Source organism: Pimephales promelas, chromosome 24 (assembly GCF_988280905.1).
Source record: "Pimephales promelas chromosome 24, fPimPro1.hap1.1, whole genome shotgun sequence".
Taxonomy (NCBI): domain Eukaryota; kingdom Metazoa; phylum Chordata; class Actinopteri; order Cypriniformes; family Leuciscidae; genus Pimephales; species Pimephales promelas.
Window position 1 is genome coordinate 5,118,902 of NC_142792.1, and position 27,436 is coordinate 5,146,337.

A 27,436-nucleotide genomic window follows, 5' to 3' on the forward strand; every position below is an offset into this window, starting at 1 on the left:
GCTGAGTACTCAGCGGCAGCGGTGTTGCATCAGTCCCGGCGGGATCAGGTGGCGGACACGTGCCGCGCCCACAGTGCGTCCAGCCGCAAGCGCCGCGTCCTGACCCCCAGCGACCTCAAGCATCTAGTGGTGGACGAGGAGCACGAGCTCATCTACTGCTACGTGCCCAAGGTGGCCTGCACCAACTGGAAGCGGGTCATGATGGTGCTGAGCAGTCGGGGCAAGTACAGCGACCCAATGGAGATTCCTTCCAACGAGGCCCACATCCCCTCCAACCTCAAGACCCTCAACCAGTATAGCATCCCTGATATCAACCACCGGCTCAAGAACTACCTCAAGTTCCTCTTCGTGCGCGAGCCCTTCGAGCGGTTGGTGTCGGCCTACCGCAACAAGTTCACGCTCCGCTACAACACCTCGTTCCACAAACGCTACGGGACAAAGATTGTGCGCCGGTACCGCAAGAACGCCACGGCCGAGGCCCTGCAGAGCGGTGCCGACGTCAAGTTCCAGGAGTTCGCAGAGTACCTGGTGGACCCGAGTACTCATAGAGAAGCTCCGCTCAACGAACACTGGCAGACAGTCTACTCGCTCTGCCACCCCTGCCACATCCACTACGACCTGGTGGGCAAGTACGAGACTCTGGAGGAGGACGCCAACTACGTGCTCAAGCTGGCAGGGGTGGGCGACTCGTTGCGCTTCCCGTCGTACGCCAAATCCACCCGTACCACCGACCAAATGGCGGCCATGTTTTTCAACAACATCAGCTCCCAGCAGCAAAGCCAACTCTACCAACTCTACAAACTGGACTTTCTTATGTTTAACTACTCCATTCCCAGCTACCTAAAACTGCAGTAAACGAACTCGTCCAACGAGATTGATCAACGGAAGAATGGCCATGGCTGAAAGACACAGGCGGGGGGGAAATCAACCAAGCTCCTAAATGTAAAATTGTATTTAACTCCGCTGGGATGGTTGCATTATTTCCAAACAACCAAGGAGCCGTCGGTCTACTGCAAACGCGTAAAGCGGACCACACTTGAAACTGAAGTCCTGATGTATTTGTACATTATCAGTGTAAAGGCTCCTGTTCCCAAACATCAAAAGCAATATGACATATTCTGAGCTGTACCAGCTCAACTGGTTTATCTATTAATATACTCTGCCAGCCATCGCCATTGTCGAAGCTTCACAGAAAGGAGCGGCTAGACTAATAATAAGACTTGAGATACAATCAGACTTCAGTTCCCCAATTCTAATTTCGTGTTCCCTTTGGAAGTTCACTCTTTTCCCCCATACTCAGACGGCCTTTGTGTGTATGTATTTATACGGTGCATATTTGAAGATGCACGCTAAAATAAGAATGACAAAAAACGAGGCATTGAATGATGCCTTTTTGAAGGGGCATATCCATTTGTGAGTGACCGGGAGGGGCTCCGCCTACTGGGTCAGTCAGGGAGCGTCTGTAGCAGTCAGGAGGTCAGAGGTCACTGCGAGTTGGCCTCAAGCACACTGTTCCCACAACCCCTCCTCCCTTGGTAGGTCTTCGGTAAATGTAAGGATTTGGGGAGTTTTGTTTTATTTTGTATTTGTTTATAATTGAAAAAGTTGCTGCGAGCAGCACGCTATAATATTATTTGAATTACTGTGTGAAATAGAGATTTGGTTTCCAGGAAAGGAAATCAGCTTAGCGCTAGAGGTTTAATTGTTATAATTTGTTCATATTTCTTCTTGCCTCATGTGCACAGTTGCTGGGATACCTCGCTGGTTGTTTTGTGACGGCTGTATGGAAACGGGCAGGACTTTGTTTTCTGGGCTGTTCTCATGGGAAAGTTTCACACAGTTGTGTGCGTTTGAGAGAGAGAGAGAGAGAATGCAGGCAAATCTGTTCCATCCATTAGATGATTTAAACGTCTTTCTCAATTTGAGAAGGTTAAAGGAACACCCTTTAATTTAGCAAGCTGTCTTTTATGACCATGATTTGCTTTGACGCTGCACAAAAATGGTAAAAACGGCTTGTTTATGTGCGCGATGGCCACAAGTGGGTGTGTCCAAGTGCTTTATCTCAATGTCTTTGTACCAAATCTTGACTCTGACTGGCAAAGGTAACGGATAAAAGGCTTCTTTCAGCTTTCTCTCTCCCCACATCTCTCTACTTTTTAGGAAAAGTCCTGGGTTTTTTTGGCCTGAAAAAAACGGACAAACCCAAGCTACCGTTATCAACTTCTCTTTTCCCCTCTCAATTCACTTTATTTCTGCTGGTGTTCCTTTCTCACGCTAAATCTTATCCTAAGCTTCCTCTTCATGCAGAAAACAGTAAAACCGTTCATGGATTTGTCAAAGTCATAATTACAAAACTCATTTCTTGTCATCTAGTAATTATCGCAACTGATTGGCTGGTTAGGACAAAAACTCAGATAGACATGCAAGAGATTCCAGTAGATAAATTTAGCGTATTCACAAAAGACACAAAAACCCTTTGTGTAGTCGTTCTTCGAATGCCTGTTCAAATCTCATCTAACCTCTTCGCCAGAGCAGGAAATTAATCCTCAAGTCTGAACTTCTTTTTTTTGAATCATCAGCTCAGAAAACAAAGTGTGCCAGAATGGTTTCGCAGTTTTTCAAACCTGTTTATTTCATTTGTTCTGTAACAACAAACACGGTACAGCCTCATTAGCGCCCACACGGCAGCCACACTAATACATGCATTAGCGCCCACATTAGCAGGCACAGTGCCTTTCAAACTGTCACTCTATCACATGTAGTACAGCACACGCTCATTGCATGCAACTTGCATTTTTAGAAATAAAAAAACAAACATGATTTGCTTGATTTATGATTCATGCATCCAGCTGAGGACATTCCCAGACTGAGGTTATCATATTTAGCTAATTTAGCTAATTTTTCACACTTAGGTACAGTGGCCCACCATCCACACATGGTTTACCTGTTTCTCTATGTGCCTGTTTAATTAATGTTTGGTTTAATGTTTCCATATTTGTTTTGCATTGAGAATCCGCTCACTTTCTTCTCAAACATTTTTTTAAACCATTCACAGTCTAATTTATTTATTTATTCCTCCTCGGTATTCAGGATGGACTCTGGAGGGTCACAGGTTGGACCCTCGCACTGTAAATGGGAAAAATACAAACCAAGTGAACTGTCAGATCAATGCGCTCCCTGGAGAACGCACTCACACTGTCTCTCTATCTCTTTTTCTCTCCTGTTTTCTCAATAAAGCTGAAACTGAACCCCTTAGTGGCCAATTTGTCACTGTCTCTGTCTCCACATAATCATTAAACTCGATTGAAAATGTTGTCACTCGTTTAAGTGATCTTTTTAACACAGCTGTTCCTCCTCATTTGGCATGGTTTCTGGCGTTTTTATGCTAAGACGATCTATTGGAGAACATCAAATCTTTCTTTGAACCCTGCACCGCACGGCCCTTCTCACAGTTTCTTATAGGGGATTTGTTCAATCACAAAGTTCCTTAAATCCCCAAAACTTAACGAGACTTATTCAAAATAAACAGAGGCTGAATATAAACCCTCACCTTTGGATAAACAACATTTATGTCTGTCTGTGGGCTTATAGTACAGTTTAAAGCCATTTATGCCTTCTGTAGCTCAACTGGTTGAATTTGTTGCCAGTAATGCCAAGGTTCAGCTTTATGCCTGAAAAAGTAAACATGGGAACTAATAAGAATGCGCCAATGTATCGGTCAATAAAAGTTCCTCCCACTGTGGTCCGAGACCGAGTCAAGACCAAGTCTTTGAAGGGTCGAGACCGAGTCAAGACCAAGTCTTTGAAGGAACAAGTCCGAGAAGAGTCCAAGAGACCAGACTCGAGTACTATATCACTAGTTTGTGCAATGATGAGTCAGCAATGGCAACTGTCAACACTGACTCTGAATCACTTACTCTTATTAAAACAGATTTCGTAAAATTGATCTAAAAAACATATCGTTCAGGAAGGTATTGGTAGACAATTTTTGAATGATACCCAAGCTTCAAACTCAAGAAAAAGCTTCAAACTCAAGACTTTAACTGTCAAATGTGTGGTTTTGGAAGACTATAATATTTGACAATATTGCTGACCTTGTGGTGCTGGCAGGGCCTCTCAGATCTTGTGGTGAGTCCAGATGTGTCTGGTTATATGAGCGCCCTGCTATATCCCAGCGAGATTTAAAGTGGGACCTTTGAAGATTTGATGCGAGAGGAAACGCAAAAGCGTGCCAAGCTTTTGTGTCACATAGGTGCAATAGATCAGCATTTTGGGCTGCCAGAGAAATGTATGTCACTCCACTGTGAAGAAAGATTCATGCACAGTTTTGCGCTTCAGTAGCGGGTTGTCACTTTGGTGTCAAGAGCGAGATTGCAGCCAAAACCGTCTCATCAAAAACCCTGAGCTTTGAGATTTTTTTGTTGCTGAATCTGCAATTCTCATGAAAATTTGCTACCACACCTGTTTTGGTCTCCTCCCAGAAGCCTCCGCTCCACCCTCCACCGTAACCTCTCGGTTATGCTGAGAATACACCATTGTGGGGGGAGTTCATCCTTTGAATTAACCCGGGTCCTTCGGCCACATCAAACTTGGCACAGCAAACTGTTCTCAGCGAACACGTGCAGGGTCAAGTTGGCAGCGGTTCTCTGTCATTATCCAACATATGAAGGGTTGAAATGATGATGTTGCGTGGAAGTTAGATGTTGTTCCCTTGGGGACCGCTACACTGTTTACTGCTAATATGCAGGCGTAGCTTAAAACCACTATCATTTGGTATAATCTCTCAGCTCTAAAAGCCAACCAAAAGTTTTCACTGAAGTGGTCCTTAATTCCCAAGGATGAAATTGGTTGTGGTTCAATCACAGCTTAGAAGATTTTCCGTCCATCCATTTCCATAAGAAGTGTTTCTCAGTGCTGTATACTTGATTAATCCATAGTAATCCATTTGCACGACAGTTGAACTCCTTCAACCCTTTGCTTTGACTTCAGTCGAGGAGGAATTTCACACCTGAATGGCAGAAACCGCTCTCCGTTGGCACCTAAGCATGACAGAGAATGACAACTTTCGCTGACATCTTTCTCTCTCATGGCTGAATTTAGCAAGTACTGACAAAATCGAGACAGGTGATTTATGTTAAAGTCATGACAGTTTACCCAAAAATAAAAATCTGGCATCTTTTACTCACCTTTATTTCCATCCAAACCTGTTTGACTCACTTCCTTCAGGAGAATGCAAAAAAATGAAAGTTTTAGAGAATATTTTGATTGTTTTCGTCTACACAATGAAGGTCAACGGGCTCCAAAACAATGGGGCCCTATTACATGGACAAAAGAGAAATTTTTCAAAATATCATCTTTTGCTTTCCACGTATGAAAGAAACGTGTACAGGTTTGGAACGACATGAGGGTGAGCAAACAACTTTTCATTTTTGGGTGAACTATGCATTCAAAATATTCCTGAACTTGAATACATTTCAGGTCAGAATGGCTCTGGATAAATCCAAATGGAGAAATAAAAGTGACCACAGTGAGTAAAGAGCAGTTGTACAGTCCAACGGCCCTCAGAACTGATTAAAGTGGATTTCTTGGATGATGTCCTTCAGTCTAAACTATCATTTTGGCTTGTATTGAACTTTCATCTCTCACGCCCGTGCCAGGGGACGACTCCAAATCCAATCTTTACTCGATGATTAGGATGGCAAAGGTTGTGATGGAAGAGTGGGCGTTGTGTCGACTTAAGACCGACTTAATTTCCATCGTTCAGTGCTGCCTATAGTGTCAGAAAAAGGCAAGGTTATGTTGTTATATGAAAGTGAAATAGTCTTGGATCATTAAAGTGAAAGCCCTAAAGTGTTTTCCAATTTGTAACAATAAATTCAACATCACAATCTGGTCAGGCAAAGCTTGAAGGGAAAATATCACCTCAAACTGCATTTTCAAGGTTTATGCCTCACACAAAGGGGTAGCTGTTTTTTCCTAATCCGAGGAGGTCTACCATAATTTACCAACCTGACCACGAAGGTCTACTAGGCAAAAACCGGGTCCCCCATTTGGTAGTCAAGCTACAGTAGTAAACTATTCAGACCAGCTTGAGACCATATAAAACCAGCTACCACCTTAATGTGTTTCCAACAGGAAACAACATAAACCCACAAAATCAAAGCCAATTTTGAAAGTCATCGCACCGATTAGCTACACAAGAACAGTAAATTGGCTTGATGACCTGTCTGTTGTTAGTGGTGAAAATTAGGGATCATAGTACAGAGGCTGTGGGCTGCACTGGAGCTTTTGGTCCATTTTTTTTTATAGAGTGCTAATATACAACAGCAGGGTCCCTGTGGCTCGATTTGGGGGCCGTTTATGAGCAGGCTCCAATTTCAGGGCCCCAAATCCACCACAACACTCATATAACCCCATTAAACCCTGAAGACAGGGGAGTTCAACGGCCAGCATTAACACGATCCGTCTAGACTCCCGAACACGCACACAGGGGTCTTTTGTTTTAGACTGTCGACAATAATATGCACAAACTTTGAGTGATAAGTGACGTCTGGAAAGAGTTCGCATTTAATAGCCTATAATGAGCTGTATAAAAGGTGATACAGTAAATATCTGTCCACAGAAGCCATGCTAATGCGTGAATGAAATTATGGACAGGCCACCAAATTGCATTTACTGTGAATATCAATTTCTAAGCTTGGCTACTGCATTGAAAAAAAGCTCAGTTTGACAAAACTGCTGAAAGGTTGTGTAAAGCGTACATTTTAAGGGCACACTTTGATGTATTTTTTGGCAGAGATTTTTGTAATCAAATAAAAACCCTTTATGGTTTGTGCTTTATTGTTCTCAATCTCGCACAGCAAGCAAATACCTACCGCTTGAATGTACGTAAAGCTTTCTCATTAAAGCGCAAGAGGTTTCTAAACCAATAAGTGGGGGCTGCGCTGCATCCCTGCTGTTCAAAAGACATCAAATGCAGGTAATAACAATCGACAGAGTTAAATTAGGGCCCTCAGGAGACTTAAGGAGGAAAAAAATAAACCTCAGACTGACAGATATTGGACGTAAACTTTTATTAAATCTTTATTAAACATTTTGAGTATCAAAAAAGCATGGCAGAAAGATACACCAAGAGTCCTCCATTGGTGCAGGTAGAAACTCTCTTTTTCCCAATAGAAAAATCGCTGTTCATGGCACCTTCATAACAATGTACAAAAAAAAAGTTCACATACACACACAGAAATATAGACTTGTATAGGAGTGTCTCTGTTGCACATTCACCCCATATTGTTTTCGGTTGCATACATGAGCTAAAGTCAATCTGTACTCAAGATTTTCTTGAATGAGCCGTTGAAAAGCTATTCCCTTTTCTCAAAGCAGATATATATATTAGTTCATTATTCTACACTATTAAGCGATACTTTAACTTTCAAACTGCATTACAGAGGTTTAGACGAATTGACCTGGCACTGGTTGAGTAAATGAGTAAAACTGTGCGGCTATACTTGTAATAAGGTCCGATCACGATTTGTGGCAACAAGGTTGTGTCTCAAAAGAGACAACAAAAAACATGAGTAAAGAAGTAAATAAAGAAGGACAACGACAAAAGTGGCAAATAAATAAAGTACAATCGCCAGGACAATCTTATATATTTTGTTTAAGGGTTTGTATTTGGTCCTTCCACTGCTATAGTGCTGGTAAGGAAAACTGACAGGGCAGGAGAGAGCATTTAAGATGCTTTTCGTACAGTCCCAACTTCAGATGCACAAGAAATCACAGTTTTTGCACACTGAATGCGCTGAATCTCTCGATGCTTCTTATAAATCATCTGGCACTTTAAGAAGAGTAACAAAAATGTTTTAACCCGACAGAGAAATGCAAAGGTGCCACATGCCATTGGATCCGACAAGCAGCCATTCAAGGCAATAAGTGAGGACGGCAAGTATGATATACTTGGATCAAAGAATGACCTCAGTCACCCACATCACTGTCTTGGTCTCCGATGATAAACAGGAAGTGGAAGCTGAGAGCTAGGAAGGCCGTTCCCAACAAGTCGCCCAGCGCCGTCAAGTACGGGATAGAGAAACTGTCCGGATCTTTCCCGCTCTTCCAAATGGAGTGCACCATCCAGTCCGCTATGCAAAGCAACAAGAACACCTGGGAGGGAAAGAGAACGCACCCAAGACTGCGTTAAATGTCTGCTGACAAAAACACAGTCCCTTCCGCTGTACCTTTGGATGAACTTTCCCAAGCACGCACACAACAGGAAGCTCTAAATCAGAAAGAGACGAAGGGAACGGTTCCAGAAGTAACGCAATGTTTTTGTTTATGGAGCTTCTTTGAAAGACTCGTCTCGGAAATGAAACGAGATCCCATTCTTTTGAAAAGCGGCGTTCACATTTAAGACAAATATCCGAAACGGCTTCAGATCACACATCATAGGGCTTTTCATCTCGCGCAGCTCATTAAACATCAGCAAACGAGGCCTGTGTTTGCCTTTGCTGACTATTAAAATGCTCTTTTGGATCAGTGCGGCCCTTTGAATGCCAGTTTGTTTGCTTAATGGAGACGTAACATTTGAAATCTTCATCTTGCATTCAATTGGAAGCCAAAGAGATGGGCCGCGGCAATACCTGAAGGCTCTTCGCTTTCCTGTGCATGCGAGAGTGAAAGACTTTCATTTAAACGAAATAAAAATGAGGCCTGCCCATTAATCAGGCTGACGGGCCGGTGTGAAACTCTATTTGGAGGTCTGACGCTCTGGTTAACCGGCTGGGCGGCGTTCATTTATATCAGTTATATATAAGGTCAGCGCAAGATGGTTAAAAAACTATTCGCTCTATGCCGCAGATTTTCAAACTTCAATTTAGGCAGCAGGAAATAAATGGCCATTTTAAAGGCTATTAATTGTGCCTACCAGGCAAGATGAGTTTTGTGACATTATTTCGATAATTAACCTTGTGTGTTTCCGTGTGTGAGAATATCAGAACGACGACCTTTCCACAGGAGATTTCCACTTGCGTTTTCTCTGCCTTTCGCTCTTTATATAAGGATTTTATCAATTAACGATTACACAGTTAGGCAGGGGCCATCCTAAAAGCTGAGGAAAGTGATGGTTTGCTAAAGTACACAAGCTGTTGAGACCCGACAAGATTAGACTTGTAGTTCCACCCTGCGCAAACACACAGACACACTTTTCCATCACTCAAAAGGACAGAGAAAGCAGTCAGAGATGTTGCATGGCATTCACACCTTCTCTCTCTCTCTTACACACACACTTTTACAGCTATCTAAATTAAAATGTCCCATATAAAACAACAGAAGTACAGTAAATAAAGCTAATTATATTGACTATGGACTAACCCAAACCCTAAACCCTACTTTAAGGACATGCCCAAAAGAAGGTTGTCGGATTTAGCGAACTCACAAACCCACTGAAAAGCAAAGGTTAACACAGCGTCCTTTTCTTAGGTTCACAGTGGAAAAAAGGTTAAATGTAGCATGAACCAATATGATTTTGTTTGTAATATAACACATTACAGCTGTTGCTTGTTTTGAAAGCATGTCATTTTGTCATTAAACAACCAGACAGTGTCAACAAGACAGACATTATCAGCGCTTGAAAATAATAACTACAGTACCAAAAATATATTGTGCATCGTTTGATTGTTACATGTTGTTTACTTTTAATAGTTACCCTCTTAGTCATCAAATTCTCAGTAAACCCTTGTAATGATGATGATGAAAAAAGATTCAAATTATTTACATGATATATATATATATATATAGACACACACAGCTATATAAATGTGTGTGTAAATGTTTGTACAGTGGATTATTTTCTCATCTAAATTGGTTTATGTCTTCATTGCCTCATTGTAAAAAAAAAACTTTCCTGGAGAGGAAAGTGAACGTCCAATTTAGACTTCCTGCACAACGTCACCAAAAATACTTACCAGCTAAGTACTACATTTAACCTTGGAATGTCTTCCTCTGAAGCAGACTGTTTTTTCTGGAGCTCTATAGATGCCTTTGTATTTGAAGACCCGTGTAGGTCAGAGGTCAGGGGGCCACTCTCAGGGCACCTGACATATGTTCAACAAGGCAAGCTATAGGCTGAACCTTTGTTTAACAGATTTTGTTTTTTGATCTAAGATTTTTTTGTTGCCAATTTATGCATATATATATATAACAAAATAATTGATACAATGTACTGTCTGAATACTCTATTCTGATTGGCTGGAAGGTGTTCAATAAAACCATTTAAGGCACATGTAGTTCCAAGTCAGTTTAATCACCTATAATCACTATATATACACATCACTCGCTACGTCACTCGCACACAGTGATCGGAGATTGACCTGCGCAAACACAGAAACTTGTCAACAACGCTGCCCCACAACTTATATTAATAGATTAACTTTGCTAACGAATTACTACATTATATTATTCAGCAAGGAGGTTGTAAGTCATTGTTTTTGAGCTTCATTTCTAGTAGAGAGACACTGCACAGACTCAGGTAATTCACACGTACATATCCATCCATCTATCTATCTCTATCCCTCCCGATAGGCTAATTCATTCAAATAAATATTATAATTAAATCAAATAAATGTACTTAATCTCTGTCTGAATTAAAGCAGACAGAATGCTAAATCTATTGCTAAACAGAATGCTTTGCCTCTACGTTGTGCATTAAAATCGTTTGATGCACAGCTAGCTGTGGTTAATTTTTTATTTATATATTCAAATATATAAATGAAGTTGTGACAAGAAGGTTAATAGTATTAATAGTAGCAACAAAAAACCCACATAATAATAGTACAAATAAAATATCAGCATATATATATATATATATATATATATTTGCAACTGTATTATTGTAGTTGATTTTCAAGCAGTGAATATATATATATATATATATATGTGTGTGTGTGTGTGTGTATGTGTGTGTTAAAATGTATTATGCAATAATTGAATTATTAATTACTATAGTTGACTCGAAGTTCTAAATTCAATTTTTTTTTTCAGTTACATAAATAGGATAGTACTTAAAATTCGGTGAATTAATGTACACAAACCATTCAAAAGACATGAAATGACTGAGCAGACCAGTAATGCAATAAATGGACCCACTCATTTTTCCACTCATTTTTCTCAAGGATTCTTCAAATAGGTCTGAAGTCAAGCAGTATGGCTGCTGATCTCAAAGATGTGTGTGTTTAGGTTAGCGAGGAGGACGTTTCACGAACACTGTACACATACAGACAAACTTCCTAAAAATACCACACATTACACCACTCGCAACATGCCTCCGCATGCCAGCCGCTGAATGCACTTACTGAGGTTCTCCGAGGGTAATCTATCTTAATTGCGATCTAAACAATTTATGAAAACACCCTTTAGGAATAACCAAACACTCACAGATACATACAACACCCACATACACACACAAACAACACCTGCTCACTATCCCTAATGTCATCACGGTTTTATTTTCAGGGGAAATGGGCCGTCTAAAAGCTCTGGGGATTTTCTAAAAGGTTTGTAGGTTTACGATGGGAAAAAACGGCATGTTGTAACATTGCTACATGTGGGCGGCAAGCGGCACATTTATCGCGATTAAGCTGAAGATGAAATAGATTCCACAGACCGGTATCGTAAAATGGGTGTCTGGTTTTATGATTATGGGCTGACATTTTCATCTGCTAAAGGAAAGAGTGCTTACACCTGAACCTCAAATAGCTGTCAGATTTAATAAAAATATATAGTGATGACAGGTTATTAAAACAGTATGAATATGTCAGTGCCTTGACATCTGGTTAGAAGGCCTCATTTGGATTGATATTTTTGTCAGTGTGACAACAACATCTCGCTCACCTGGAGAAGAGCAGCAGCCAAATACACAACCATGAAGACGGGCGTCAGTGAGGTGTGACCTCTTTCCATCAGGTCAATAGTGTACAGGAAGATCAAATGGCCAGGGACGACCAGTAACAGCAGTACCTGTGCTGACCTGTGATTGGCCCCTAAAAAAAAGAGAGAGAAAAGGTTAATTTTTGAAAGCAATACATACAATCTACTGTAATAATGATGATACAGTATTTGTGTGTAAATATATATATGGTAATACGTTACAATAAAGTTCCACTAGTTAACTACTTAAGTTAACATGAACTAAGAATGTAAATACTTCTACAGAATTTACTAATCTTAGTTCATGTTTGTTTCAACATTTACTTACAATAACATTACTTGAACAAACAATGAACGACTGTACTTTTATTAACTAACATTAACAAAGATGAATAAATACTGTAACAAATCTATTGCTCATTGTAAGTTTATGTTAGTAAATGAAACCTTATTGTAAACTGTCATGTCGACTTCTGCTTCAAACACCACAGAATTCAAACAACCCTCCACGTGTGATCAATGCACGTGTGTAGGTGTTCGTATATTGGATTTATTCTATGTTTAGAAGTCTATATGCATACAGTAAACATCTCATTCACAAACACTACACTTCTCACACTCCATTAGCATCCCTCTGAACCCCCGCAGTATGGCGTCCCTGTGCGTTCAGACTCAGAGTCCTTGAAGGAGGAAGATTTATGCCCATCTTTCCAGATGGCACTGCTAAGCTTGCAGTGGGCACCGTGCCCCTCATGTGCTCGGGCATCTGGACTCTATCCCCAGAGTCCTCTTGTGTCTCTAAGAAAAAGCCCTGCATCAAAGCTCCGGCATCAACACGCTACCTCTGTTGTTTATAGGAAGCGTTCTCTGCTTTTCTCCAAGATGGATCGCTATACACAAACCACCGTTGCACACACTCCATTAAAGCTAATGTATACACACTTGAAGGCACTTTCAAGTGATGCTGCTCTAAACACTGGTTACTTGTTCTCACTCTCTTTAAAGGAGTAGTTCACTTTTGAAAAAACTTTTGCTGATAATTTACTCACCCCCATGTCATCCAAGATGTCCATGTCTTTCTTTCTTCAGTCGAAAACAAATTAAGGTTTTTGATGAAAACATTCCAGGATTTTTCTCCATATAATGGACTTCAAGGTCAAAATGAGAGATTCAGTACAAACTGCAAACTGTTCAAAGGGCTTTAAACGATTCCAGGCGATAAATAAGGGTCTTATCAAGTGAAACGATCGCTCATTTAATAAATAAATAACAAATTTGAAGTTTTATAAGCTCAAATGGTCGCCTTGCTCTGTTCTGTGATGCCCGTTTGTGACTCTCATGTTCGAACTCGTTCATCAAAATGAACAAATCTTTTTCCGAGTCAATTCGTTCGTTTCGTTCGTTGAATGAACCAAATGACTCGGACAAAGATTTGTTCATTTTGATGAACGAGTTCGAAGAGGAGAGTCACAAACATGCGTCACAGAACAGAGCAAGGCGAGCATTTGAGCTTATAAAACTTAAACTTTGTTATTTATTTATTAAATGAACGATCGTTTCGCTTCATAAGACCCTTATTCATCGTCTGAAATCGTTTAAAGCCCTTTATACAGTTTGTAGTTTGCACTGAAACTGTCTTTTAGAACTTGAACCGTTTGGTTCCCATTGAAGTACATTATATGGAGAAAAATCCTGGAATGTTTTCATCAAAAACCTTCATTTCTTTTGGACTGAAGAAAGAATGACATGGACATCTTGGATGACAAGATGGGGGTGAGTAAATTATCAGCAAAAGTTTTTTCAAAAGTGAACTACTCCTTTAACACAGGCTATGAAAGCAAAAACTGACCTCAAATGTGTGTTTAAGTCCCTCTCTTTAAATTTGTAGGCATTCAAGGATGTTAATCCCGCATTCCTTCATTATTTCTTATGTAATTTATCTACTTTGTCTCTATCTACTTTGTTATGTATTGTGACACAATTTGGTATAATTTGAAGCACACTGGGGAAGTGTTCGGGGTCACCTGAGCCACAGAAGGTTCGGCAGGGGCAGTAGCAACCCTTGGCCTCATCAGGAACCTCTCCAGGGGTGCTGTGAAAGTGCAGGTAGGTGGATATCCGACTGGACTGGATAGCCACCAGGTTTCCCCCGATACCTACAATATAATATTACCCACATCAGACAAATATATACTGAGAGTACAGGGCTAAAAATGTACAGTAATCAAAAACAAGGAGGAAAAAGCAACTTTTTGAGCCCAGGCAACAATCGCTCAGCAAGACTGACTGCAACATTGCTCAAAAAGTTGCCACGTGTATCATCACCTTTAGACTTTCACGGTTCACACCAAGAACGATAACTATAAAGATATAGTTTATAGATATACTGTATATTACCATCCACACCAGCGGATGATATCGTTCTGTTTATTCTAAGGGTGTGCTGAGGTTTGCAGCTTTAAATGCTCAAGCTCTTTAATGCAGGATGGATCTGAGTGGCTGTTTATTTTTATGGCTCATCGGCTGAAAAAACTTCATTCTGAAAGTGATTTCAACGATATCATTACTCTGTGCCGTTATAGTCGTGGTGTGGACTGTGCTATTATTTTAAACTTACAACCTATTTTTATAACATTATCATTATAGTTATCATCCTTGGTGTGAACGGGCCTTAACTCTCACGTCAGTGAAGCTTCAACTGAGAAAACATTTTTTAATCCATGAATACAGGCTTAATTTTTTCACTGGCAGACTGGCAGCCATGAGTCACCAGTACTAACTCTGCTTTTGTCCCCCGCCTCTTTATCTCTCTCTTTCTTTCCCTCTCGCACAACACGCACAGCCTTTCCTCTCTCCCTCTCTCTCTATCTCTCTCCTGAGTAAAGTAGACTAGTGTACAGAGCTGCAGTAATGATAAGTCACGTCTAGCAGTTCTGGGAGTAGACAAGTGAGTGAGTGAGTGAGTGAGTGAGTGAGTGAGTGAGTGAGAGAGTGTGTGTGTGAGAGAGTGAGTGAGTGAGTGAGTGAGTGAGTGAGTGGAGTATGAGAGAGTGAGTGTGAGAATAAGTGAGTGAGTGAGAGAGTGAATGAGAGAGTGAGTGAGTGTGTGAGAGAGTGAGTGAGTGAGTGTGAGAGTGAGTGATTGAATGAGAGAGAGTGAGTGAGCGAGTGTGAGAGAGTGAGTGAGTGAGAGAGAGAGAGTGAGTGAGTGAGTGTGTGAGAGAGTGAATGAGTGAGTGTGAGAGTGAGTGAGTGAGTGAGTGAGTGAGTGAGTGAGTGAGTGAGTGAGTGAGTGAGTGAGTGAGAGTGAAAGACAGAGGACAGAACAGACAACACAGAGACGGACAGAACATACACATTATCTGGTCTTTTTACACCATCTGCTTTATCACTCTGCAGAACTAAAACATCTGCTTTTCAAATAGAACCAATTAGAATAGAATGCAATAGAATATTTGTCCATTAGAGTGGAACAGAACTAACAAAATCAAACAGAATAGAACAACACAAAATAACTGCAAAAATATAAATGGAAATAGAAAATGAATAGAATAGAACACTCAATGGAACAGAACAGCACAAAAAAACTAACTGAAAAGAACAGAATAAAACAGAACTAAATAACACAGTATTAAATTGAATAGAATACAAATATAGAACATCAGAACTATACTGAATTCAAAGAAACAAAGAAGAATCTCCAAAACAATGAAACAAAACAGAATAAAATATACAAAGTAGAACAGAACAAAAAAGAATGAAACAGAAAAGAACAAAACATAAAAGATAGAGAATTTTTAGTGAAAGAAGACCCTGTACAATCCAAACAATTGTTGTGGATTTGGGAATTGCTTTAAAAAAAATGCACTGCCACTCCACAGAAAACAACCTGAAATTGTTTTTTCAGCTCAAAATGTTTAGTAACTGCAAGAGGACAGTCAATACTAGTGGAAATTATTTAAAATATACTTTCAGTCCACAGCCAAACAGGAAATCCGTGATCTGAATTACAATAAGACACAGCAAATCTATTTCTTACATATGTTAGTGCATTCATGCCCATAATGACATTAATATTTCCCATCGTTAAAGAGCAGACCTAAATGAGAACGATTATCTTTTAACACTGCACAGGCCTCTGAACAATTAGCCCCAACAAGTACAAGTACCATTATGCCACACTGTGCCAGTCCCTGTGGCAGTGCTGGAGAGACGCCAACTGTATGGATGATAGTGTGGGAAAGTGTTTGTGGCTCAGATTAGCTGGACAGGTATAACATTTCTTAATCTTCTCACAAACAAGCAACGACATGACATTTTGGATATGGGCTGAGGGCATGAGAAAAGAGTGTATGGGAATTTTTTAACCTTTCCTAGAGCATCGAGGTCCAATTAATCCGATGCTTTTTTTTTTTTTTTTTTTTTTTTTTAGCTTTGTCTGCCAACAGGAAATGGAGATGATATGCAACCTCATTTCTGTCCAAGCAGCGGGATTAACATATATGGACACTTTAATCTGGGTCATAGAGCTGATGAGACTTTGGCTGAGTGTGCAGCAGGGCTTGAGTATGGGTCCGATTGGATTCCAGTATGTACAGAACTACATTTCTACATTTCTTTTTTTTTATTTGTTATAAGGCTTGTATAATTATTAGACTTGTATAGTTCATTTGATCCTGATCAGACACAATTGTTGGAGGGAATTTTCATTCTTGCATTCAAAAACAGAAAGATGGACAAATTTTTTTTTAATTTTTTTTTTTTATTGACTTCTTGTCGTGTAGCCTTAAAAGTGCAAATATCTTTTTTTGCAGAGTCTTGCAGTGAGAGTCTCCAAGTATAGCATACGATGCAACGTAACAGCCAAAAAAGTCTGTCTGAATGTAATATTGTAATATTAATTTGGATGAATTTAAAGATGCAACTTTTCAGAGAGGGTTTAATCATGCATGATTTACTGCTAAAGCACGGCACACTAATTAAATCACGGCAACTTAAACCACACTAATTGGCGGGTAACAAATAAGAGAGTTCTGAGGCTCTATTTATGTAAAACAGAAACTATTTCTCTATACCTAAGTGGCACGTGTGTGTGTGTGTGTGTGTTGTAATCATTTAAATTACCTTCCCTGACTCGTTTCCTGTTTGGGCAGACAAACTATATAGAAGCCTCTGTTACTCATCCTATCACTCTCTTTTGAGTTTCTCACTAACTCTGCTCTAAGAATCAAGAATAAAAACCTTTGATTTTGATATTCTGAATTATAGTTATATTTGGATATAACTTTAAATATTCTGACATAAACAGTCTTCTTACACACACACACACACACGCAGAGATTCAAACAGCTGTCTGGTGGTCTGGGCGGGAGAGCATAGACAGACTGCAGACAGCGTAAATGTCTCTCATTAGCGTGCCTTAATTAAAAAACGAATAGCTCTTTGTGGAGGTGCCATGGTCCTGGCTTCCTTTCCTGTTACCACAAGAAATTCAACTGCCACAATTAATGACTTCACCCCACGGCTCAATCACATCCAACTCTATTTTAGCTATATTCCATCATTTGGCTTTTTCCTCAATATGGAAAAAAAAAAAAATCACAAAAAAGTGCCTATATCTGCATCGAGGATTCTTGCGTGACTTTAAATGAGGGCGATTATTACAGAGACGGTACTTTTTAGGTAATAAAAAGTCTGAAAGGGGACTGAAATGTGCCATGAACATGGGGGCGTAGGTCTACAAATTAAGAATCTAAAAGCTTAAACCTTCCAAGACACAAATAAGACATTTAAAATTCAGATATTGATGTTGTTTGGCCTATTACACAAAATATAATACCAAGACCAAGAGTGTCAAGTATAATCCAGCAGTAACAAGTGTTGTACTTTGTGTATTTTCAGCAGAGATGCACAGATCGACTATGCCTATTTTCCGCTCACTCATTCTTTCGCTCTTAAATAGTGCTTGTATTGCACATTATTTTACTTATTACGCAGGTTTCATGCACACAAGCTGCCTCTCAGTCTCAAGCAGCTTGTGAGTCACAAGTACCAAAATGAGTGATTTCCTGCACTTAAACGGTTAACACACACAAAATTATGTCAAAATGTCCGTTTCGGCAGGTATTCAGTTAAACACAGTCAGTTTTGGAATCAAATTAGTTTAGAAAGACAACAAGTTGTGTATCAGTATATTGGATCAGTGCATAAGCTCTTAAAGTGACAGCAGCTTACTAAACCTGCTGATGTCTGTCATGTTAATAAAAGAACAAATAACAAAAAAAAATTACTCTCTGCTCTTGACTGAATAACTTTTGTAACTAATTGTAAGCATTAATCTATATGTAATTTTTACAATGAAGACTATATACTGTTTTTTAATTTATTTTATTTTTTACATTTGATTAATTTCTGTAGTAGGCTATTTCTTACCTGAATATACTGTATAACCACCTGAGAAACTTAAAGCCGTGTTAATTTCATATCTCTCTTTATTATATTGCATTTATTTGTTATGTTGTTTGAAATTAGTTTATTTGTTCTTAATTTATTACCTTTTTACTTTACTATATATATATATATTTTGTATATCAATTATAGTCTCTTGAAAGAAAATCGCAATCAGCAAAAATCGGTATCGACAGGTCAGACTTAACACAATAAAATCAGAAATCAGGGCATCTGTAATTTTCAGAAGATAAAAAGTGCATGCTTTATAGAATATTTTTGTATAAATAAATCTCACCATTGATAACAGGCGTGTAAACCACAATCCCAGCAAGGTTGGGATCAGATACAGTTTTGTCCAGAATGAGTCCTCCAATGCTGAAATAGGGAACATTTTGATTATTTAGAGCACCAAAGGAAGGCCACATGCTTTTTTCAGTGTGTATGAGTGTGCATCACACCTGCTGATGAACATGGCAGTGATCACGGGCTCCCAGCCGGAGTACAGCAGCTGACGGCTGGCAGGGTGTTTGGAGGCGATGACCATCCACAGTGGAGTCAGACACATGAAGAAGGCACACACCAGAGATGACACGTATGGGTGAGAGTCTAAAAAAACAGACAGAGTGAATATAGGTAGTCTTTAAAGCTACTTTAAAGGTTTTAGTTCAATGTTACTTCTGTCCCTCCATTGACAGCTACGCAACTACCACTTTGATGCTTCAAAAAGTCCATAAAGAGATCGTAAAACGAATCCATATGACTTGAGCGGTTTAATCTACATTTTCCGAAGAGACTCGATTGCTTTATATGATGAACAGATTGAATTTAGGCTTTTACTCACATGTAAACGTTCATCAACGCATACATCAGATATGGTAAACAGAAGCTCAAGAATGCTTGTTGTTATGTTTATATGTGGATAAAATTTGTTTTGAGATCGAGTCTCTTCAGAAAATTTGGACTAGACCACTCAACTCATATGATGGATTAGTTTTATGGTTACTTTTTGAAGCGTCAAATTTTATATTACCGTTTTTACTGTAATTTTTATAAAATTAAAGCAGTTTTGGCATAAGAGTCTTCTTTCAAAAACATTTAAAAAATGTAATGGTAGTGTATTCAAGTTAAAATATCCAACCAAAAACTTAACAGGAGTGTTATCCTGCCCTCGGACCACACTATAACCCATTTTTCAAAACCTAGGAAGGGGTTGACAGCTGTAATGGCAGATTGACAGAAAGAAAATAACCATGACCAACATCTTGTTGATGACAGACATCATGTCGTCGGCTGCGGTTCTGTTCAGATGTCACACAATAATCAAGCTCTCAGAATTCAGTTATGACTTCTATGTGGGGTTAGGAAATATTTAGAATATTAATTTAAAATGATTCACAATGATTTTGCTGACAATTGCATTGTGAATATCACAAGAAATGTTTTCCCAATAAGTTTCCCAAAGATTATGCCAATACATTCTGTTTTTTTGTTTCGTGTGCGACTCTTTTTATAGTCTCCATTTCTACGCAGCACAATTAATACAAAGCGGTTCAAAATTCACGATTGACGACCTGATTCACAATTTATTTTGCACCACCACTCAAAATCATTCATGGTAATCTCAACGTGGTCCCCGATCGAGACTGAGAACCATACTCTGCTGCTGTGTGAATGTAGCCGTGCTGACTGGCTCTAATTGGATTTAACCAGATTGAGGAAGAAAAATATGATCTTCTTAAAAGCCGAATTAAATCTTTTAAAGCAGACAGAGAAGCCAAAAAAGGTTTCACTTCTTGCTAAATACTCTTCATCACACACTAAACTGCCTAAATCTTTAAATCCCAAACATAGAGGCAACATCTGTGACTATATTTAGAGTGGTATGGGCATGACAGGGCAGCGGTGTGCGCTAATGATGGCAGAAGCCTCTCGTCTCGGCTGGTTGGCATGGCTGATATGGTTTTGGCATGGCACGGTGGTGCCGTTTGCGTTGCCTTCACCTCACTTCACCTCTCTCAAAAAAGGAAAGTCTAAAACTGGAGTGCGGCGCTCAGATTGGGGGTTATAACAAAGAGTCATCAGAGAGCAAAGCCCCATTAAACCCAGCATAAACAGTCCAGAACACTGCTCGGGACGGCCCATGTGTGACTTGTGTGCGTGAGAGATTACCCACAAACAGAGAAGCATGTTAAAAACCAAATTTAAAATGGTCCTCAATATTTGACAGGATCATAAACTGTCTGATATTTGATATTTTCACTAGGCTTTGCACTGTACATGAGATTTGACAAGAACTGACAAGAAAGTTCATTTTTTTATTTGTTTGTTTAAATTAACACAACTTGACCAAAAAAAGTTCATTTCTAATTATTCGGCTATTCTAACAGTAATATTTGAAAATATATCAATATTTTCAGAATTTTAAAATATACATGTACAAATTTATAATGTGTTCTTAATTTATTATATCCATACATATATAAATACCAAACCAGTAATATACAACTAAGAATACAAATAGAATACGAAATTAATTTCTGTGTTATTAAAAACTTTATTAATGTTTCAGTGTCGTGCCCAAACTCAGGAGTATCAGCTCAAGAAAGGTGGAAGAGAGAGGCATAGTGTGTGTGTTTCATGAGAATGTGGATACGTAGACACAGAGAGGTCATGCACTACGTCACAACACTCTCATTGTCCTGAGCCAGACTCATTAGCAGAGTGACCCTTCCCATAAAACATATCAACCCCACGGTCCCATAAACCATGATATACACCCCTCACATGATCTGCTGAAACCTGCAATAGAGTGCGAGTGTGTGAAATGTGCAGCTACGTTTAAGATATATTATTGGTCCCACTCTAATATGACAGATAAAGTCTGAAATATGATCAATTATTTCACATTATTCTTTAGACGCTGAGTTATGACAAATGTATCTAAATTTAATTTACTCAAGGCTGGAGTCTAAAGTGAGGGATTTGTGCGCCCTCTTGTGGCAGAAAACTGAAAGCATGTTCAGGCTCGCAACTGAAGGAATACATATGGCTACAAATCAAATGTTTTGGTAAAGTCACACATTGAACATTGAAGTCCATGTTGCACAAAAATAAACACTGAAGTTTATAATTACTATGTTTGTGGGTTGTTGTTTTTTTTTTTTTTTTACAGTGGGTCATAATATATCATATCTTTTTTTTATGGAATTGTTTTTCTGCGCATTTCCGCACTAATTCAAAACGTGCGTACACCACCTTCTGAGCTGGTGTAGGATTTGTGCGTGCCGTACGCCAACGTCCATATTGATAAATCTCAAGGTCACCGTGGTTTTGGGTGTACGCTGGAAATTTGGTGTATGCACTTTTGATAAATGAGGGCCAATTAACTGTCTTTCTGGCTCTGTTACAATTCCTAGTGAGCCACCTCACTGTATGCAGGACACATACACAGCAACCTTCTAATGCAGCATCCTAACCAAAATGGAACTGAAAGTGACCCTTCAGGTTGTCAAACTTACTTTTTAAAAAGCATACTGTGAGCCTATGATGCCCAGAAATGCTCTCTCACCTAGGCAGTTGTAGAGGCCCTGGCTGATCCCTGCCAGGATAGCCAGCGTGATGAGGTCACCAAAACTGGCGGCGATGGGCGTGGCTACATTATCAGGGTTGATGCCCGTCTTCTTAGAGCCCACAATTACACCCACCATTATTATACCTGAGAGAGGGCACAAAAAGACATCGGTTACCTTACCCACTAGGAACTGGAGATTCGTAAATGTGCTATAACAACAACGAGGACATTATATTTTGTGAAAAGAACAGCTTTAGTAGCTACATATAAGAGTATTAGAGGTTAATCTGAAGTATGTACCCTGCAGCATAGATGCTATGAAGGCTGTAGCGACACTACTGGAACACAGCAAAACAGCGTGACCGATCTGGAACTTTCCCTCAGGAATCCAACCCAGTACAACAGCTGCTACTGCTGCCAGGAACCCGATTACAGTGGCCTGCACCTGAGAACGAGACAGAGGCGCTGAGATTTATAATAATAAAACAGAATTATAAATATAAATATACACACACACTTATATAGATTTTATTTAGTACTTCTTTATTCGGGTCTGTGTAAATACACAAACGCATTATCCTGATAAGATCTTGGTTCCTTTTTCCAAGTAAAAAAATACTTTAGTGAATTTAGATTTACTGGGTTACTGATGCTAAATTAATTTGCATTCGCTTGTTTTAAAGCTAATGTTATACATGTAAGCCCTTACCTGTTTCAGTGCCAAATTCCCAATAATGAGATTCCACTTCTCTATGGGTGAGTCCATTTTGCCCACATTTACCTAAGGATGACAAAATTCATGAACATTATTTTTCCTTTTATCCCTCTCACCCTCACTGCATTTAGTCACCCTAACTGTGGTCACAACTTTTCTTGCAATCCCTGAAGCAAAAACTAAAGGTGGAAAATTGAAAAGTTGACACATAAATGGTAAATATTTTAAACACGTTCACACCAAAATTAGGAGGGGAAAAAAGCCTAATTTAGGACTTTTAAGACTTTAGGACAATTTTTACATTAATTGTAACATATTTATATATCATGATAATATTACTGTATATAGGCTAATCATGATTAATTCATATTAATAAAAGGGGAGGATTCATCTAAAATATAATGTCTTCTTTCAATCTTTTGACTTTGGTGTAAAACATGTTGTGAACCTAAAAGCTAAAACAAGAAAAAATAATAGTATGAGACCAAATTCCTTCTGAGTGGTGTATTTTGGCATCGGACATTTTACATTGAAAAGAAAACCATCTGAGGAAAAGATAATAATATTTTGGGTTTGGAATGGATTTCTGCCCGCAATGTAACAAGATGGCCGACTCCACAACCAATGAGCCAGTGTGTGCGCAAGTGTGTGTGCTTAAGAAAATAAAGGAAACAAATGTAAATGTGAAAGAGCAGCGTGTAGGAGAGAGCCGTCTGTGGGCAATAGACTCTTTTTTCCCCAGCTGCATGAGGGTGAACAGAAGGCCTGTACTTTAGCCCCGCTCCTCCACTCGGTGCACACCACCAGGGTTTGTTTATTCTTTCACCTCGAGGGGGGACGACAGATTTGCCATGAGAACACTAGATGTTATACTGCATGAGCTGAAACCCCTCTGAGCTCTGAGTCTGAGTCTGAGTCCCAGACTGAGAGGGGAGAGAAAAAAATAACAGTAGCTACCAAAAAAGAAATAAAACCACTCTGTCAGCAGATAACAGCTGAGACTCCAGCATTTAGGAGAAAAGAGCATCGGTTGATGAATTAGCTTATGTAAGCTACATATAGCTTTCCTTGGACTCAGGTATATCTATATCTATATATATACTGTATATATAGATATACCTGAGTCTAAGGAAAAGTACAGAAAATGTTGGTCAACGCGAAATGGCACTTTTAACTTCTGAAGTGCGAACAAAGAAATCACTATCAGCGGCAGATGATGCTGATCATGGCAAAAAATGTCACTCAAAGTGACAAAAATGCCCCCAAAACGCAGCATATTGAAGCAAAAATTCGGCTATAATTAATTTAAATATTATATTCTATAATCATATTATTAACTTACTCTTTGATTAATGAATTAACTAATTATATAATGTTGTTTTAGTGTCGTTGAGATACTATTATAGATTTTAATAATATTTGATTTAGTTTTATTTGTATATTTTATTTTATTAAAGTTATAGTTAAGGTTTTAGTAATTGTGTTTTTTTGTGCTCTTTTTTAAATATATGTATATAGTTTTTATAAAATAGTATTTCAGTTTTTGTTTTAGTTATTTCAATACATCGAGATAAACTAAAAAAAGATAGATGTCTTGATTTAACAACTAGCTGAAATAAAATAACATACATTTTATTTAATTATATTTAATTTTATTTCAGTTAACATTTATTTTATTTCAAGCAACAAAAAAGTTGGTTTTAGTTTTAGTTAACTCTATAATAAACCTGATATATATATATATATATATATATATATATATATATATAAAATATATTTATTATATATATATATATATGTGTGTGTGTGTGTGTGTGTGTGTGTGTGTCAAATCTATTAATCGTGATTAATCACATTGAGTCACACAAAGTTTTGTTAGATGCGATTAATCAATTTAACAGCAATAATAAATATTTACAAACTTTTATTAGATGAAATATATAATGTGATATATATATATATATATATATATATATATATAATATAATGAATGTGTGTTTTTCTTCCTCAGACATATAGGGGTTGGAAATACCTATGGAGTCATTACCATAATAACAGGCTAGCTAGTCACTCTATCACAGGTCTATGGTTTTTACCACCAGCCCTAGTCTATGAAGATGGGCACAGGCATGAATTGTCAGGTCCTGACAGGTGAGAGCATGCCCAAATGGAGCCAAGATCTCATCACAAACCACATCAGCGTCAAAAAAAAAGAAATTACAGGCACACCCAAACTAAAGCAAGATGCTACGACATGCAACCTGTAGTTGGTTTGTTAGTTAGTTTGGATACTAACCGCTGTGGACAGTCTGGAAGCGAGGGTCATCTCCAGGTTTCCTTTCAAACCCAAAAGAGCCGGAACCAGGATGAAAATCTCTGTAATGTTCTTAAACGCTTCCCAATGCTGAGGGAAAAAAAGAGGATAGACTATAGCAGTGGATTTAAAAAAAAATAATATTTATAGTTATATTTACATAAACTTAATTAACTAAACCAGAGGTACATATCAGCTTAGACAGGAGGGCCTTCAAATATCGCCTTGAACAATGGGAGCCAAAACGGTTCATGTTTTTTTGTCTTTGTAGTTGTTGTTCAAAAAATTAAAGACAGTTGAGTCCAATGTGATTATCAACCACAATGCCTTTCATTGCAAGGACAAAAACAGTTGAAACATTGCTCAAAATATATTATTTTGCTCCAGAAAGTCATACGGGTGAGTAAACGCTCAGAATCTCACCTGTACTACATCCAGTACCACTCCGGCTGACACCGTCCCGAACCCAGCTAGAAGGAAGGGAACTAGTATCTGCAGTGCCATGGCCAGGGGTGACTCTTTGGGCATGTTTCTGGTTGCGAGCTGCTGCCCTTCCTCATCGCTCTCCTCTTCCTCGTCGGCCTCTTCTCCCGAAAGTCTGCCCTCGGGCAGGATGGGCTCCGTCTCCGCATAGCGCCCGTCTCCGGCTTCAGACAGGCTGATGGATGTTCTGCTGCTGCGGTCCGAGTGGCGGCGGGGCTCGCGGTGGAACCCGTTTTTGAGGGACTCTGGCTTGGGGGTGCTGAGGTCCACCATGGCCAGCCGTTCCTCCTGTAAAGCGGTGTAACCGGCAGGTACCATGGTCTGAAGCAAGGAGGGAATGGGTCTAAAAGAGATGGAGCTCCAGGGTGCTCCAGCCTGAACCGCCAGACTAGGGCCCAGGGAACTGAGCACACCACCTCCTATGGTTCGGAGGCTCATTCTGCAGACTGGAGCTGACTGGGCTCATGGCCTTCTGAACTTTGAGAGCAGTAGATCAGCAGAACCAGCAGGTGGCATCCATGACAGCTACGAAGAAGACCTGATAGTGTCACAGTGACCTAATGAAGAAAAGTACAGAGGGAACATCCATCAACAACAAAAGTGTACTTGCACTGCCACACACATTCAAGGTCACATTATCAATATGCGCTTTTAGTTGTTATTTGATCTATGCTGAGTTGGCAGTCACAATGTTTAGTACACAGTCTGAGTACACCATACTTGGAAGTTGGAACAAACTTTTAAACCACTTTAGTATTCATTTTACATGCGTATTGGGGGGGAAATCTCCTTTATTATTGTACAGGAGTCTAGTGATTGTATGACATATTCTTATTAGAGTCAACAACGAGGAATTTGACATAAACATATGTAAGAAGATGCAATAGTTATAACAGACAAACCAACAAACAACACACATTGCACAGAAGATGTTTGTAAACAAAGTCAATTCAACAATGGGTGTTCTCAGTACTAAGGAAATAAACAAATACATAACTGTAATGTCGTTCTCAGAACAACACTTCATCATGAATGTAAGTAACTACATATAATTGATTCATAATTTATATTATTGTATATTTATAGTGCTATATGTGATGCAGTGGCAGCAGGGAGCGGACAAATTGCATATCCTCTCAGACAAAATAAGAATATATGCCTAGTTTTAGAAGTGGTTAGCAAAAAATACTCAATTGTATGTCTTTACCTTTATGTAACGTTAGGTGAATTGTGTATTGGAATCATTCCACAACATCTTAAAAAATATTGAACAGCTGCCTAATAAACATTCCTAATTAACGTAATAATTTAAACTCCGAACCCAGTCAAATTAAACCAGAGCTTTTACTTAATGAGTGAAAGCTGTTTTAATCATTCTGGAGGTTGAAAAGATGATAATGCATATATTTACCGTAATATTTCAAGCTCCGTCGAGATCAGTTTCAGCTTCTTCCCGGATTACAGGACTGGAGCTCTGAGTGTGTGACAGACAGCGGCGCGTCACCACTGCCGTGCACTGCGACAGACGCAGGAGCGAGCGCGCATTTCAAAATAAAAGCACATGGGCCCGTGCAACAAACTGGTGTTTCTTCAACTATGGGCTTAAAACCCATTTCTACTCTCTTCAACTGTTTTTGTTACATTACCGTCACATTAACACTATCTTAGACGCTTTTCTCCCCCTTTTTCTTTTTGCCATACGCATTCGCAGACAGAAGGGAAATGTTGTCAAACAAGCATGACAGCTTGAATTCCTGTGAGGGAATCCAGATTTTCCTGCATAAATATATATAGAAAACATCCCAGCAATTTATAAAATTATTTTATTTATTAATTTAACTTAATTAAGATAACCTGTATGTGTATATATAGATAAATACATAAACAGACAAAACATACCAGCAATTTCTACAATTATTTTATTTTATTAACTTAGTTGCAATACTTGAATATGCTATTTTATTGTATGTAAACACTTAAGTGTTGA

The 27,436-nt window shown here is 39.0% G+C and overlaps 2 protein-coding genes across 4 annotated transcripts in view; one reads left to right on the forward strand and one right to left on the reverse strand.

The window, feature by feature from the left end:
- The window catches only part of chst11 (carbohydrate sulfotransferase 11), a 40,280-nt gene extending 37,025 nt beyond the window's left edge, over positions 1 to 3,255 (forward strand). For both annotated transcript variants that reach the window (XM_039667788.2, XM_039667790.2), the window contains exon 3: positions 1 to 3,255. In XM_039667788.2, the coding sequence (XP_039523722.1) occupies positions 1 to 855 (855 nt within the window). In that variant the 3' untranslated portion in view covers positions 856 to 3,255.
- slc41a2b (solute carrier family 41 member 2b) lies at positions 2,191 to 26,993 on the reverse strand. Of its 2 annotated transcripts, none has more exons than XM_039667731.2 (11): positions 26,861 to 26,993; positions 25,390 to 26,006; positions 24,949 to 25,056; positions 22,647 to 22,718; positions 22,238 to 22,382; positions 21,935 to 22,081; positions 18,825 to 18,972; positions 18,662 to 18,741; positions 13,941 to 14,072; positions 11,881 to 12,029; positions 2,191 to 5,770 (listed from the first exon to the last, which is right to left on the reverse strand). In XM_039667731.2, exons 2-11 carry the CDS (start codon positions 25,885 to 25,887, stop codon positions 5,747 to 5,749), a joined length of 1,503 nt encoding a protein of 500 aa, XP_039523665.1. In that variant the 5' UTR covers positions 25,888 to 26,006; positions 26,861 to 26,993; the 3' UTR covers positions 2,191 to 5,746. The 2 variants fall into 2 exon arrangements, with proteins under 2 accessions (XP_039523665.1, XP_039523664.1); XM_039667730.2 differs by lacking the exon at positions 2,191 to 5,770 and adding an exon at positions 7,055 to 8,157.
- Between the last annotated feature and the right edge of the window lie 443 nt (positions 26,994 to 27,436).